Source organism: Aspergillus nomiae (genome assembly GCF_001204775.2).
Source record: "Aspergillus nomiae NRRL 13137 chromosome Unknown contig00349, whole genome shotgun sequence".
Lineage (NCBI taxonomy): Eukaryota > Fungi > Ascomycota > Eurotiomycetes > Eurotiales > Aspergillaceae > Aspergillus > Aspergillus nomiae.
Genome location: NW_015378404.1, coordinates 20199 through 35469, shown reverse-complemented (window position 1 = coordinate 35469; position 15271 = coordinate 20199). Strand labels below are relative to the sequence as shown.

The following is a 15271-nucleotide window of genomic DNA, read 5'->3' as shown; positions in this document are numbered from 1 at the left end:
TCATGTGGGTGGCATTCGGCTCGGTTAGAGGGGAAATGGGCCAAGCCCGATTGTGCAATATGTGCATGTTTCTTGTACCTGCAGAATTGCGCACTGGAGTCGGGTTCGTTTTGAGGGGTTTTTGGGTTTTATTTTTGGTTTGATTTGATTTGTTTTCGGGGGGAAGGATATGGGTAGAGCGGCTTTTGGAATGAGCCGTTGTGGGGGGGGTTTGTGGAGCTTGGAGGTGAGGATTGTTATTCAATGTGTTGAGAGAAAGAGGAGTGTTGGGTTGGGTGATTTGGTGAGTTACGATACTCTTTGTGTTTCTACGCGTAGGTAGTCGGTAGGTATAGGTATAGGTAGGGGGAGATGGGATGATGGACTGTTTGTTGTACTACGTTTTAATCAAAGGGTGTATTCGGTGATGCATGGGTTGGTTTTTATATATATATCTATATAAGTTAGTATGATACTATACTTTATAGCTAGGTGTGTCTGCACTCGATTCTGTGCAGAATAGCGGACTCAGTGGATCCAGGGAAGTAAGTTTCGAGGTTGTCAGTTGGCTTGAGTTCTTCTAGAATGCCCGCCCCCCATCTATCGCGAAAGTATACAAAGTACGTAGTACGGAATCCATATCCCTTCTTTCCATAGGAGGAACATACTTCGTCATACATTCCCCTATGACCATGCATACACGATATGCAAGGAAGGACCACCGAAATGACGCACGTCGTTCTTATCTGCAGGCGCCGTCGCAATCCAGATCCGATAGCATGCAGTGTACCAGGTACCTCGGCGCAAAGTATAGGACCAAGGGAGGGCTTGTGCGCCAGGCTAACGACGCGATGCAAGGACGGTTGCAGCTGGATGCGCGCCGCTGATAGGTTGGCACGCAACCTTCGTGCATCGGACTTATCCGCGGTGATGTAGCGGTTGTGTACCGGTATACTGCTGCTGCTGCTGGACGTGGAGGCGTGTGGATGTGACCTCTCATGTGGATGGTGGTTTTGTGTTGCGAGGCGGTGCCGGAAGAGGCTGCTGGTGGCTCTTCTTCCTTGGTTATGCGCTACGAGAGGGAGAGAGTGTTCTGTTTGTGATGATGTCAGTGCAGTGTGGGTTTTAAAGGGTTCGATATGAGGCTGTTTACGCTCGTGGACTGGGATTGGATGCGGTATGCTATCGATATACATACACAGCTCGCCGGTTGAGTTGGTTGTTTGTCGAGGTATCTGGCACCACTGGGTGTTTTCTGAATCCAGCTTATTTTTGGAATTCCGGTTATAAATAGAAGAAGGAAGATATATTTGGTTCAGTATTGGATGTGCACTCGAGAGGTTGTGTAAGAACGATAGTTTTACCAAATAGTTCTCTTGTACTGACGAACTGGCCAAGACAGATTCTCTCTAAGGTATCGCTTTCTATAGACTACGGCATGATCCCACCAAGAGTATGGCTCGCATTGACAAACAGTATATTCAGCTTTTCTCATCATTTCCCTCAAGTACAGGACGGTCCCTCGCTCTGTCCCCTGGCCTGATATCTATGCCTGAGCTCAGATCCGTGATGGTGTAGGCAACTGGATACAGTCGAGATATGTAAGGCGATCTGCTTCTCGCTGTGTTCACCTGCAGGGTAGGATTCGATATTCAGGGAGTGCAGTCGAATGCCTTGGTTGTGGCTTCGATCGTTTCCCCAATTAGGACATTGTGACATGTCGATCCGGCGCCTCGCTTCATTTCACCGTTTGGCTAACGATCTGCCAGTAGCAGCGCACAGCTTTGGTTTCAGCTTCAGATTGTCTGTGGATTGATATCATGTACATTTCGGAATACCGGTGTGTATGAGAGCAGAAAGATACCGTCATTTGATATACTACATGCGTACGTTGCAAACCTGACTGTGATATATAAGATAAAAAAACGAAATTAGACAGATAGTTTCATAGATGTACGTCCAAGGGCATGCATGCTCTTTCAGCCCTGACTTCGGTCCGACCTGCCGGACGTATCTTCCTCTTCGCCGCCATTGAACCCCACATCAACAACAACGGGCCTTTCCTCCTGCACGGGGTGGATGGCATGCTCCACATTGACCTTTGGTCCCTTGAACCACCTGTGGGCGTCGACCACCCACCAGATGCTCACCGCCAGCATCGGAGCGCCCCAGACAAGACACGTCCAATTCATCAGATCCGGTGTCAGGTCACCCCCTGTTACACTGGGAAGGCACAGAATGGGCACCATCAGCAGCACAAAGAGCACGCCCGCGCCTCCAATGTATGGGCCAAATGGCCCCAAGTGCCATGGTCCCCGCCGGAAACGGTTACCAACGAAGAACACCCGAATGCAAATGGGGATCGCAAAGGCAACGAACTGCGCAATGGCACCGATCGAGAAGAGAGCGCCAATCGCTACATCCCCGGCGAGGATCAAGAGGCACATCAGGATCCCGAGGACGGCGTTTACGATGACAGCGTTCACGGGCGTTGGGTGCGACTGTCAACTTTCTTCCAGATCCCTGACAGAGGAAAGCAGTCGTCGCGGGCATAGGCGTACGTGACTCGCGATGCGGCAACCATACATCCTTGGCCCATCGAGAACCCACAGATGATCGTTAAAGCGAGTATTCCCAGGGCGGTTTTTTGTGGCATCACCTGTAACAAGTATGACGCCCAAGGCTGCCCAAGATCAGAGTCTATCACCGCCTCGATATCAGTGACGGTGTAAGCGACTACAAGCTGCAAGAACCAGCCCATCAAGCCCCCGACGCCCGAAGTCATCACGATGGCCCGCGGAGAGGCGATGTTTGCGTTGGAACACTCCTCACTTAGGTGGAACGGAGAATCATACCCAGACATGGTCCAGATCACCCCGACAAAGGTCATGAGCACCGCGACCCCATCTGGAAAGTCAGTCAAGTTGGTGATTGTCCCCCATACTTCCTTGGACGGGGTGAACTTGGGTTCATTCTTCGTCCCTGCCGGAATGGCGATGAGGACAGCGATGAGCGCAAACATGTTGAAAGTTGAGCCCCACGAGTTAAACTGGGCAACCCATCTCGTTGGCATGCTGCTGATTACCGCGTGGAGGATCATGATAAGTGTGGTAAGGAGAAATGTTTGCCAAGAAGTAGGAACGTAGTCTGGGTTTTGTACCGACGCTGCAGCCAGGATCATCGCAGCCAGTGAAAAGTCCACCGACGGTGCTGCTGTAATCTGTCCAATCCAGTTGGACCACCCAGTGATCCATGCCGCGAATGGTCCGTATCCTGGAGGTGCGAGTACTGCAGCTGCATAGTAGAGACCGCCACTGGGGATGTCAGTTTCGATAGAGGAAGACCAGACTACTTGTTTGGTCGGTGCGAAAGAAGATGAAGCGAGCGTACCTTGTTGGCATCGCCGAACACAGTTCAGCCATTGACATGGCTACACACTGGATGAAAAGCATAGCTATGATCCAACCCCAAACCATGCCTGCTGTGCCCGCATAGCCCATCCCTGGACGGATGTCAGCCCGCGAGAATTCCCTCGGCGTCAGAGTAGCTACCGTAGTATATTGTGCTGGCAAACGATGGGAGCAGCCCAAGCACAGCAAAGCTGACGCAGAATGTAGTCCATAGCGAGAACTCTCGTTTGAACTCCTGCTTGTACCCCAGGGCTACAATGACCCGCTCATCCGCGTCCATGGCATGGTCCGTATAAGGCACGTCGCCATTGGGCAGCACCGTGGTGACCGGGTCATGGTCCACATCGGCGTATACTGACCCCTTCGAGGTGGCCTTATATACAGGCGTCGACTTGTCCACGGAAGACATGATGACGATGTTGTTCTTGGCAATCGAGGATCGATTTCGAGCTAGGAGGTTTTTTCGACCGAGAGACAGGGATTCCTGTAGAGGCGGAGGATATAAGATAACCGGTCATTCCAAGCTGACCACGGAACTGTCGCTGGGGGACTCAAGGTTTGTGACGCTGCAGTGACACAAGTATAGCGTTTCAGTGACAACTTCAACGGTGAACTGCGGAAGGTGGAGGGATGCAATATATATAGATATAGATATGTCCAGGGCTGGAGCTGCGGAACGATGGTGATCTCAAAGTAACCATGCACCCTGCACGGGGGGAAGAGTACCCACCCCTTCCGGAGCCGACGCCGCGATGAGGAGACGCATTCTCTTTGGCTGATGCTAAGTTCGATACTAGTAATCTGCAAATGACATGGATGGGGAAGCTGGGAGGAATTCGCAGGTGGGGGGTTGCTGGTTGCTTGGCACCTGGTCACACTCTCCTTGTGATGCAGTGAACCATTCATCGTGCAGCAACATCAGTCTACTCCGCACAGCTCTCCAAAGCTTAGCCGCATCGTCCATACTCAGCAGGGCAGTTTCAGGCGGCGCCACATTCAAAGAAGGTTGGTCACATAGCTTCGACCTCGCTTGCCCTCAGTAAGGAGGCCCAAGACACAAAATGTCGGGGTTTCTTATCAGTCCGAGACGGTGGCGTGTCGACGGACGGACGTTCAACCTTGATAAGAGTAGCATCCAAAAGATAACCCAAATTACGGGACGATTCTTATTCGACATGATAACGCCTATTAATCCAATCAGTCTTCCTTAGTGCAAACCATTCTTACTTTGATAGTACAGTAGGCTGGACCTGCCCTTATGGGAAACCCTGGCCGTGGATATCTTTTGTCGCCAGGCTATCAACCATCATTGAGCACAGATATCGGTCCCTACATTTAGCAGGATTGTTTGCTTTGGACGTCCCCGGTATCCCCGAAACGCGGCGATCCCCGGAGGTCCATTTGCAGTACCCAACAGCCAAACAGAAACAAAGGAAGTGATAATTAAGGAGGCGTGTCTATGTGCTGTCACAATTCATCGCTGCTATTCTACACAGTACAGAACCGACTCCTTCCTCCACTATATAGCTGATAGGGAGCATATGCGCAAACATAAATCCCTGCGAGTAGGATATGGCTGAGGGATCGTACTTCGTAAGGAAACGTTTAGAAGGGCTACATGATTGTTAGCACATCAACATCCCGAATCGGCAATCCTAGGAGAAAGCGGGTACGTACGTTGTCCTCGGGGGCAATGGTGCGGTCGAAGTACTGGTCGAAGAAGGGAAGCTGACGCAGGATATCGTTGCGGACACGGGGAACTTCACCGAAGAAGAAGATGGCGAAGACACCAGCGCTGGCACCGAAAGTAGCGGCAATCTGGGCACTGTGATCGCAACGCAGTCAGTACGACTCGAATAATGAAGGAGTAGAGGATCCCGCCGGAATGGGGGAGAGATGCATGGGAGTATAAAACAGGTGGTACTCACTACTTGGTAGCAGCGCCAACGGTCACACCGTGGAAGTTGAGAGGAGTAGTGTACCTGAAGATCATCAAGGACTCGAATTAGCAAGCCTCCCTCATCATTTTGGTTGCGTATTCAACGATTTCATTGGGCTGCCCTGCCCGCCGGCAACAATGTAGGTCTCAACCCTGGCGATACGGCGTGGGCTGCCTTTGCTGGCCGCACGCTCAGAGCTGAAGGTCGATCAAAACACCATTTCCAAGACCAAACCAGGCCAGGCTCAGAGTACAGGTACACCCCATGTGCATATCGTGATACGGTACTGTCAATTGAAGGTTCGGAGGATCTCACTTGGGAGCGAAAGGAGAGCGGTAGGCACCAGCAGTCTGGGCCGCAGCACGACGAAGGGTCTGAGAGAACTATAAGAACACGGTGGTTAGCAATTGGCTAGTTTCATATGGTTTCTCTGCTGACGGTCGGTGCGATTGAACATCACACTCATAACCTGAGCCCTTGGAGAGTGAACGGGCTTTCGACCCAACTAAAACGGAGATATTTTAGACAGGGGTACACATGCCATCTTGTCTATAGACTTAGAAGCAGGATCTAAGCAAGAACAGTTCTAATAAAGCGATAATTGACAGCAGCAATCGAGATTCAAGGCAGTCGTAGAAAACCGGGAGACTCCGCGACGTTCACAATGCTTGCGGCAACCCGATAGCCAATCACCGCCCGCCAATTGACCATCACGTGAAATACCTGGACTGTCGAATCAGAGCCTCGCTTTTACATTCGAGATCAACGCGGTTAGTGGTTCGAGTGCCTTGCGCATTGTATGAGATACTTGAATATCAGATGTGGTCATTAGTAAAATCTAAACATTTCCATGATATCTAAACCTTCAAGCTATTTCTGTCTTTCCTTTTATTTCTTTGGCGCCCATCAGGGCAACCAGTTGGCATCTGGACATTGCTTGTACAGCCCTAAACCCTACACTACACTTCATCATTACTCCGCTGGTAACGTAGAACGATAGCTTTTTGTAATCTGTATAGGTACTAAGGAGGCACTTGCGTGTCTGGTACAAATTATGGAGGAGCTTGCCGACAGCACAACACTCGCCCGAACGCCGCCTAAACCAGGAGATCAATGTAAAAATGGAATGAGATATATGAAGGGCATCATCAATACCAAGATATAGGACACAGTTAAAAACCTTACAAACCAAGAGAAAAGCCAGTTGAAATGAGCACGAGCGAAATGAAGGATGGAGGGACACGTCAAGGGAGAAAAAGAGGTGGAAATAAATATAATAACTGTACAGATGATACTTCTGGGTCATCCACCGTCGACTAATCTACCTTGCCGGTTGAGCCGCCATTCAGCAGACCTTCTTTCCCATCAAGGTGAAAGAAACCATTGCTGCCGTTAGTGACACCGAGAATGCCACCGCGGCCGGCACGACGGCCCCTGGCTCGAGCCAACAATGTCGCACCAACAATGGAGACGATCAGGATGAGAACGAAGAGTATGGGGTGGTTGACGATGAAGGACCGAGCGAAGAAAAAGATAGACTCAAAAGTGCCAACAGTGGACTTCGGTGTCAGTTTAGGGGAGTTGGCGATCACAAGAGGAATAGTTTCGAGAATAGAAGTACGTGAGGCCAGGATGGGAGATCCGCTAGAAGATGAGTCCCAGTACCGTCGGTTCTGGCCGGGTTAGTATCAGTCTCAAAATAAAGGCTTTCTTCCGCCGAGGAGGCAGCACTTACATCGTGATCATTGATAATGACTCGTTCCCCATTTGCCACATCAATACCATAGGCATTTCTCAACCACCGTTCCCAGAAGTCGCCATCCACCCAGGCGAAGCCGACCTGTTTCTTGTCATCTTCACGGATTGTGATGCGCATGTTCTTGGCAGCTCGCAACGCACGCTGGTCGTTACGGTCATCAGCCTCCTCAATGCGGAGTTGTTTGGCGTCCCGAAGTTCTTGCCGTTCCAACTGGAACAACTGAACTTGCTTGTCCATCCATTCAAGAGCCGCGCTCTTCAGCTCCTTCTTTGACTGCAAGAATTCGTCCGAGCGTCCCCGGCTCAAGATTCCGAGAACCACGTACCTGCCATCCATGATTTCTCCAGCGTTGGAGGCGGTAAGTTCGGGGACGATGGGTAACCACACGGTGCGCATCCATCCCAAGATCTGTCGGAAGTCTCGCATGTCCTTGGGAGCAATCGGAGTATAGTAGTTGGCTCGACCGTCTCGGACAACAAGAAGGCGGGGCCATGTTGAAATCTTGAACCGTTCGGCCAGGGCTGCGCTGTTCGTTTTCACAATTCGTCCATGGCCGATCAAGCTAAGAGTTAGGCGCTCCAGAGCCTCAAAATCCTCCGATGTCGTAGCGTGATCGTAGAAGTACAAGAAAATGACTTCTTCCTTCTCCTCCAGCTCCTTGAAGGAAGTGGCGTCGACGTCCTGAACACCCAAGCCAACGTCAACTGCCTTCTTGGCATAGTTGACTAGATCGCCTAGGCCCCGAAGGCCGTTGTATTCAACCCTCTCACCGCCCCGGAAGAAATACATCGTGGGAAAGGCCGACACATGAGCATCTTTGCAAAGTCTGGGCTCAGCGTCACAGTTTACTTCTCCGACGTTTAGGACGTTTTGCATTTCCCTGGCCATTTGCTGCCAGTTAGGGGCAAGTGCCTGGCAGTGATGGCACCATGGGGCATAAAACTTAATAAACCATGGATCCTGTGTGGTCGTGACAAGTTTCTGGAAGCTCTCGGCGGTGAGGGGAACAGAGATTCCTTGAGGGTTTGCTGGACCTCCCTTCGGTTTCGTTTTGGCCTTCAACGCAGCGGCTTTGTCAGAAGACGCATCCTCGGCGGAAACTTGCTCATTGTGCTTTTCACCAGCCTTGGCGCCTGCCTCGGGGTCCTTGTCTTTAGCAGCGGGAACCTCTGGTTCAGCCTTCGTATCCACGCCCTTGGCGCCGGGCTTCGGTAGGTTAACTCCCTTGGCGGGACGAGACCCAGGCTTGATCGATTCAAGTTTGTCTTCAACGTACTCGCTCAGACCTTCCATTGACTTCTTTCCAGTGAACTCCTCCACCCTCTCACCATTGTGATACAGCGAGAATTGCGGGAAGTACTTGACGTCCAATTTCTTGCAAAAGTCGCCATAGGCCTGGCAGTTCAGCGATGCAAAGTGGAAGTTGTAGAAGCCATGGAAGGAGTTCAGGGACTTAGTATCGGACGGTTTCGAAGAGGACGAGGCCAAAGGATCCGAAGTCTACCTTTTGTTAGCGGGCTTGAACGAGCACACTCCCTAATCGGCAAGGCCACAGCACATACATAGTAGTATTCATAGAGTGTCTGCCATGCCGGAGCGATCTTTTGGCAATGCGGGCAGGCAGGAGAGAATTGCTTAATAAACCTGGTAGATGTTAGAGCAGGCATCTAGACACCGGAGTGAGAAGAGTTCTAACCAGTAGCCGTCCTTGACGGTTTCCTCGAAGTTATCAGGCGTCAAATCTTTCATAGGAGGCACTTCAACACCGTTAAAGGTAGTAGACAGGGTACCCGGGTCGACGGGATCGTCGGCTCTCTTCACAAGTCGACCATTTCTGGATTCAAGGACGTTGTCGGAAGGAGAAGCGAGAGAGGGGATAGAGAATAAAGAGAGAAGCGAACACGCCAGCAAGGATGCCCTCATACTGACTGCAAGTCAAGGTCCGAGACCTTGAAACGATGTCTTTAAAGAGAAGTGAACGTAAGAACAAAGGGCGATTGCCAGAGAAATTACGGGTGGCACATGAAGACCTGGAACGAGTGTCGAAATGCGGCGCGGTGGCCACAGCAAGTGGGAACAACCGCCGTAGAGGAACCGGCTCTAAAACCGATACAGGCGATTATATTTAGAGTGACGAGAAATCTGCGGACAAATCCGCAGGTCCTCAAGAAGAAGGATGGTCTCGAATGCGGGTGAGAATGGGTAAACCCCCTAGGCGCGGAGAGATCGATAAGTTTAGTTCCCTTCAGATGAAACTAAGTGGCCGGAACGTCCTGGTGGAATCTCTGTTTCTCCGCCTCCCGACGGAACCTCAACTTCGCTCCCGAAGTCAATGACAACCTGAGATACTAAATTACATGGTCTGCCATTGGCCCTGATATTCTTCACCTTTTTGGGTCAATTCTTTCTCCCCTTCTTCTCATATACCCTCCGAATACAATGAGGTCCACATTCCGGTTGCTGGCCAACGTCAAGCCGGCTCGGTACCTGGAGCCTTTTGCTCCCACCGGTATCACCGGCCTTGTCACTCATCCCAGTCCCCGCCCGACTTTGATCTATCTCTACACAACTACCCTGCAGAAATTGAAGGCCTTCCCCGAGTCTTCCGTCTACCGCCAGTCCACCGAGGCTGTAACCCGCCACCGTCTGCAAATTGTTGAATCTACGAAACCTCCTGGCTATGAGGCTTGGTTGGAGCGCGTGAAGAAGGCCATTGGTACTGAACCTGAGCGGTTCGCTTCTCTCCTTCGCCCAGATGGCTCGTACGCGGGAGTTTTGCGCGGCGATGGAAGCGACAATCCTCGGGGTGAGGAGTGGGATGGAGAAGCCCTCGAGCCGACTAGTGAAGGCCCTGCCCGTACTCCAGAGGAAGAAGCTCGGTGGCATCAGGCTATCGAAGATTCCACCAATGCAGAGAACGAGTCTGATTTCCATACTCACGCTATGAAGTGGGAGAACGAGCCCGCCTTGGAAGCAGAGCAGTATGTTCTTACCTTACACTTTCTTTTGGAAACATAGCTTACAATAAACCTCAGGGTTGCCGAAATCGAGAACCAGATTGGCGCTGGTCTCCTTGAGGAGGTCATCCAAGTTGCAGAGGGTGAGCTGAAGCTTGTTGACGAGATGTCCAAGTCCAAGGTGTAAGTCCTCAACCCACGAAGAGCATCATGCAAGGAATATGCTGACATCCGACAAGTTGGGAGGAGCTAGAGGAAAAGCCCACCCCTGGCCAGTGGTCCTACTTTGAGCGCAAAGACTCTGCATAAAGGCTGACTCCGATGAATAAAAAGACTTGTTCATTTCTATGATCCTTAACCCCACTTGTATTTATTAGCCGATGCGTGTCAAATGGAAAGGAACGCTATCTTGTCGAAATTATATCCACTATTAGAAGGTTCATGTCTTCATGCTCTATACAGCAATCAAGTTCGAATTGATACAGGGAGTTTCCTACGCAATAGACAAAGGTGGTTGATCGTTGAAGCATTGGAACATTGTAGACAATGTTAATGGCCGCGCTGCTGTGCGTTTGTGGGCACTGCGCTCACTTTAGCGGACATTTAGAATGTGTTATCTTAAAGGGTGACTATTACATAGGATAGAATGGGAAATCTACCTGGGTACCTAGCATTGCGACGAGTATGAACTGGAATCATCCAATTGAGATCTTGTATGAAGCCTAGAATCGTAGGCGGTGAGGGTTCAGGTCGCTAGGCTATTGTAGATAGCTGGCGGGTTTCCGTCTCCTTGTGGACACATCGCTGCCGAGTCCCTGAACAACTACATTGGTAACCTACAGGCCATTCCGGTCGGGGACTTCCTCATCTTTGTGCGCTTTTAATACATACTTCCAAGGGAAGTTATTTGCAACCCCGGGTTGGGCTGTCTGAGCCGCTCGTGGCCTGGTTTCTTCCCCTCCGCCCCCGACGCCGCAAATAGTCGCGACATTCTCCTTCCCCACACAACATGAGATTGGATGTTAAGGTACGCCGTGTGTTGCTCGGAATGGTTTTACATGTGGAATGAACTGGCGCTTCTTCATTTGAGCATACAGTTGAATGGAAATGATATTGTTGCTGACCATAATTGCAACTCAATAGAGACAGCTCTTTGCTCGCTCGGAGCGAGTAAAGGGCATTGACTTCCATCCGACGGAGCCATGGGTGAGTTCCTAACGATCTCAGATATCGACATATCATACTGACTGAACTTCAGATCCTGACGACCTTATACAGCGGTGCGTTGGGGGATCTACATATAAACGGCTATAGGCTGAATGCGCTAATCGGAATCCATAGGTCACGTATACATCTGGTCTTACGAGACTCAGGTAAGTATTTGATGAGCAACGTTACGCTCAAACATCTTCTGACTGTCAATTTCCGTAGTCAATTATTAAAACCTTCGAACTTACCGATGTCCCTGTACGAGCTGGTCGGTTTATTGCACGCAAAAACTGGATTGTTTGCGGATCAGATGACTTCCAACTCCGCGTATACAACTACAACACTTCCGAGAAGATTGCCTCGTTTGAGGCCCACCCGGACTATATTCGTTCGATTGCTGTTCATCCCACCCAGCCTTTCGTTCTTACCGCCTCCGATGATATGACAATCAAGCTTTGGGATTGGGAGAAAGGTTGGAAGTGTGTCCAGGTGTACGAAGGTCACGCTCATTATGTGATGGGACTGTCTATTAATCCCAAGGACACAAACACATTCGCATCTGCATGTTTGGATCGGACTGTCAAGATCTGGAGTCTTGGTTCTCCACATGCCAACTTCACATTGGAGGCCCACGAGACGAAGGGTGTTAACTATGTCGACTACTATCCACAAGCCGATAAGCCGTATCTTCTTACCACCTCAGATGATAAGACGGTTAAGGTCTGGGATTACACCACAAAGGCGCTCATTGCAACATTGGAAGGACACACAAGTAATGTTTCCTTCGCCTGCTATCACCCGGAATTACCAGTGATCATTTCGGGATCTGAAGATGGAACCATCAAGATCTGGCACGCAAACACATACCGACTGGAACAATCGTTAAGCTATGGTCTTGAAAGAGCGTGGTGTGTTGCATACCAGCGCGGTAGACAGGGTATCGCAATGGGTTTTGATGATGGTGCAGTGGTCGTTAAAATGGGTCGCGAGGAACCTGCTGTCTCTATGGACGGATCGGGAAAGATTGTCTGGGCAAGGCACAATGAAGTGGTTTCCACAGTCATCAAGGGTGGCGATGCTACTGTCAAGGATGGTGCACCAATCTCCTTACCGACGAAGGAGCTGGGCTCATGCGAGGTCTACCCACAGACGCTATCACACTCGCCCAATGGCCGTTTCGTTTCAGTATGCGGCGATGGCGAGTATATCATCTACACTGCCCTTGCCTGGAGAAATAAGGCATTCGGACAAGCTCTCGATTTCGCCTGGGGCTCGAAGGATAACAGCAATGACTATGCTATTCGCGAGTCATCAACTAGTGTCAAGATCTTCAGGAACTTCAAGGAAGTCAGTGGCGGCTTAGATGTCGGCTTCCAAGCCGAAGGTCTCACTGATGGTGTGCTTCTTGGTGTCAAAGGACAAGGAGGCATTGGTATGTTCGACTGGGAAACCGGCAATCTAGTCCGTCGCATTGAAGTCGATCCGAAGGCCGTAAGAATCACCGAAAAATAACCATCAATAAAGCCCAGTCGCTAACACTGTTTCTAGGTTTATTGGTCTGAGTCTGGAGAGTTGGTGACCCTTGCCTGCGAGGACTCATTCTACGTGCTCCGATTCTCGAGGGAGAACTACATCAACGGTCTCAATGAGGGAGAAGCCGACGAGGATGGTGTTGAGTCGGCTTTCGAAGTCGTCACTGATGTCAATGAGACTGTCAGGACAGGTCAATGGGTTGGTGACTGCTTTATCTACACCAATTCGACGAACCGCTTGAACTACCTTGTTGGTGATCAGACCTACACAATCTCTCACTTTGATCAGGGCATGTATGTCCTCGGTTACTTGCCTCGCGATGGCAGGGTATATCTGGCTGATAAGGATGTCAACGTTGTTTCTTTTGGTCTCTCACTTAGCATGGTCGAATACCAGACCGTGGTTCTTCGTGGAGATATGGATATGGCAGCAGAGCTGCTAAAGGACATCCCGCAGGACCAGATCAACAAGGTTGCGCGGTTCCTCGAGGGCCAAGGCTACAAGGACATGGCCCTTGAAGTCGCCACTGACCCGGAACATCGTTTTGACCTTGCCCTTTCTCTCAACAATCTCGACATTGCCCTCGAAATTGCTCGTGAAGCCAACGTCGAACATAAATGGAAGACTGTTGGTGATGCTGCCCTGGCAGGATGGAATCTGGATCTGGCCCAGGAGTGCTTCACCAATGCTAAGGATGTTGGCTCCCTCCTGCTTTTGCATACCGCCAGCGGCAACAAGGAGGGTCTCCGTAACCTCGCAGAACAAGCCTCCGAGGCCGGCCTGCACAATGTTGCTTTCTCTACCTTGTGGTCTCTCGGTGATATCGATGCCTGCACAGACCTTCTTGTGCGGACCAACCGTCTCGCGGAAGCCGTTCTTTTCACACAGACCTACAAGCCATCCCGGGCACCCGAGCTCGTCGTTCAGTGGAAGCAGTCGCTCGAGCAGTCTGGAAAGACAAAGATCGCTCGCCTGATCGGTGTCCCTCCTGGTGCTCCCGACGCTACCGCCGATGACGACCTCTTCCCCGAATGGGATGAGTACCTCCGCCTGGAGAAGGAAGGCGTTGTCCCTGAGCCTCCTTCTTCAGAGTCCCTTATCGACGTTAACGATGACGAACCAGCCGAGTCAGCAGCCAACGGGGCGCCAGAGGTCGAAGCCGAAGCATGAACGAAAAGGTGAATGACAGTGGGGTGCAGAGAGAAGTTGGGTGTATCTATTACCTTATTGTTCTAGAGTTATTTGTTCTACCTATTTTTTTCCTCTTCTACCATTTTGCCCGCTATGACTTAAATATTATTACGTCTCATATCCACCATGGCCCTTTGTAAAGATCGCGTTCATTGTTCTTTAGGAAATGAGATTACTATCTGCATTATCCTGTGTTGCTCGCTGCTCGAGCCCTACCTGCTTCCAGGTATATTGAATACTAAGGATGAGGCGCCATGCACCATGGAGGGGAGAAGCAACATCATTACCCATAAAATAGCTCAATTCAAAGGCCAAACTTGATGTTTTCTATCCTCCAGAACTAACATGTTACAGACCTCCACTCACCGGCGTCGTGGAATCGGCCCGTGGTGGTATTTGTCTGGCGCCACTTCGGCCGCCGGCGTCCCTTTCTATAAATGTGGCGAATATCACACCAGATGTGTTGTGTGTCAGGAGAAGGGCGGCAGTGTTGTCATGAGTCATAGTGTAGTTGTGTGGTGTGCATTTTCCATAGATGGTGGTCTGGAGATATTTTTGGCTTTAATTTTTCTGGATATAATATGCTGACGAGTGGGTGGGATTATTACGTAGTACTTCGATCTATGGAGAGTGTGATTTTCGGTAGCCGGTTTGGGCGTAGTTCTGGTAAACCAAATGATGACTGTTCAAAAGTACAAAGCCATTGGGATTGTAGAACAATAGTCTAGTTCTTCATAGTTGGAATGAACATCTTAGGAAAGACTCGACGTCAATTCATCGAGTCATAGCAATATTGAGAATTGAGATATGGTATCTACGGGCTGAACGGAAACGTTGTATGCGAGAGGGCTAGAACAAAATTAACGACAGTAGGAAGATTCCTACCCCTTGGTATATAGGGAAACCGGTTTTCAGGCCTGGGTGTCCTCGTACCTCTCAAGTCGAGCATACCAGACGTTGGCGCACACATTCCCCAGATCGGCTGGCGCCTTTCGCATGCAACAGTACCCACCCGGCGTCGATATCCGAACATTGCTGCAGCAAGTCATGGAGGCCGATCCGGCCAATGAAATCCATTGAGCTTCTTTTTCCGACATGCGACTAACTAGCAGCGTAGTGTCGGCTGCACCGGTGTCTCGAGGAAAGGTGAGATCGGAGCATGTCTTGCTTCAGCGACCGAAGTCGGGTTGAATGTTCGCCATCTCGAAGAATGGTGACTACCGGAGGATTTATCTCCAGTCTAGGACTATGTATATGCCATGATGCCACGGCTTTTGCGTGATAGAGTTCAGG

The 15271-nt window shown here is 50.5% G+C and overlaps 4 protein-coding genes across 4 annotated transcripts; 2 read left to right on the top strand and 2 right to left on the bottom strand.

The window, feature by feature from the left end:
- Nucleotides 1–1958: 1958 nt before the first annotated feature.
- Nucleotides 1959–3798, bottom strand: ANOM_009648 (amino acid permease; the record flags this gene model as incomplete). The annotated part of the gene is made up of 4 exons (XM_015554904.1): nucleotides 1959–2395; nucleotides 2482–3293; nucleotides 3370–3481; nucleotides 3531–3798. The coding sequence occupies 4 exons, from the start codon at nucleotides 3796–3798 to the stop codon at nucleotides 1959–1961; spliced, it is 1629 nt and encodes a 542-aa protein (XP_015403323.1).
- A 797-nt stretch (nucleotides 3799–4595) lies between these two features.
- On the bottom strand, nucleotides 4596–9011 carry ANOM_009647 (putative disulfide isomerase; the record flags this gene model as incomplete). The annotated part of the gene is made up of 7 exons (XM_015554903.1): nucleotides 4596–5003; nucleotides 5067–5214; nucleotides 5645–5712; nucleotides 6655–7002; nucleotides 7065–8588; nucleotides 8651–8732; nucleotides 8785–9011. 7 exons carry the CDS (start codon nucleotides 9009–9011, stop codon nucleotides 4995–4997), a joined length of 2406 nt encoding a protein of 801 aa, XP_015403322.1. The 3' UTR covers nucleotides 4596–4994.
- Nucleotides 9012–9454: 443 nt separating this feature from the next.
- ANOM_009646 (complex I NDUFA5 subunit family protein) lies at nucleotides 9455–10490 on the top strand. Its single transcript, XM_015554902.1, has 3 exons — nucleotides 9455–10069; nucleotides 10124–10228; nucleotides 10285–10490. The coding sequence occupies exons 1-3, from the start codon at nucleotides 9528–9530 to the stop codon at nucleotides 10352–10354; spliced, it is 717 nt and encodes a 238-aa protein (XP_015403318.1). The 5' UTR covers nucleotides 9455–9527; the 3' UTR covers nucleotides 10355–10490.
- A 564-nt stretch (nucleotides 10491–11054) lies between these two features.
- Nucleotides 11055–13957, top strand: ANOM_009645 (coatomer subunit beta'; the record flags this gene model as incomplete). Its single annotated transcript, XM_015554901.1, has 6 exons — nucleotides 11055–11072; nucleotides 11189–11251; nucleotides 11304–11325; nucleotides 11387–11418; nucleotides 11477–12745; nucleotides 12803–13957. The coding sequence occupies 6 exons, from the start codon at nucleotides 11055–11057 to the stop codon at nucleotides 13955–13957; spliced, it is 2559 nt and encodes an 852-aa protein (XP_015403320.1).
- Nucleotides 13958–15271: the final 1314 nt, after the last annotated feature.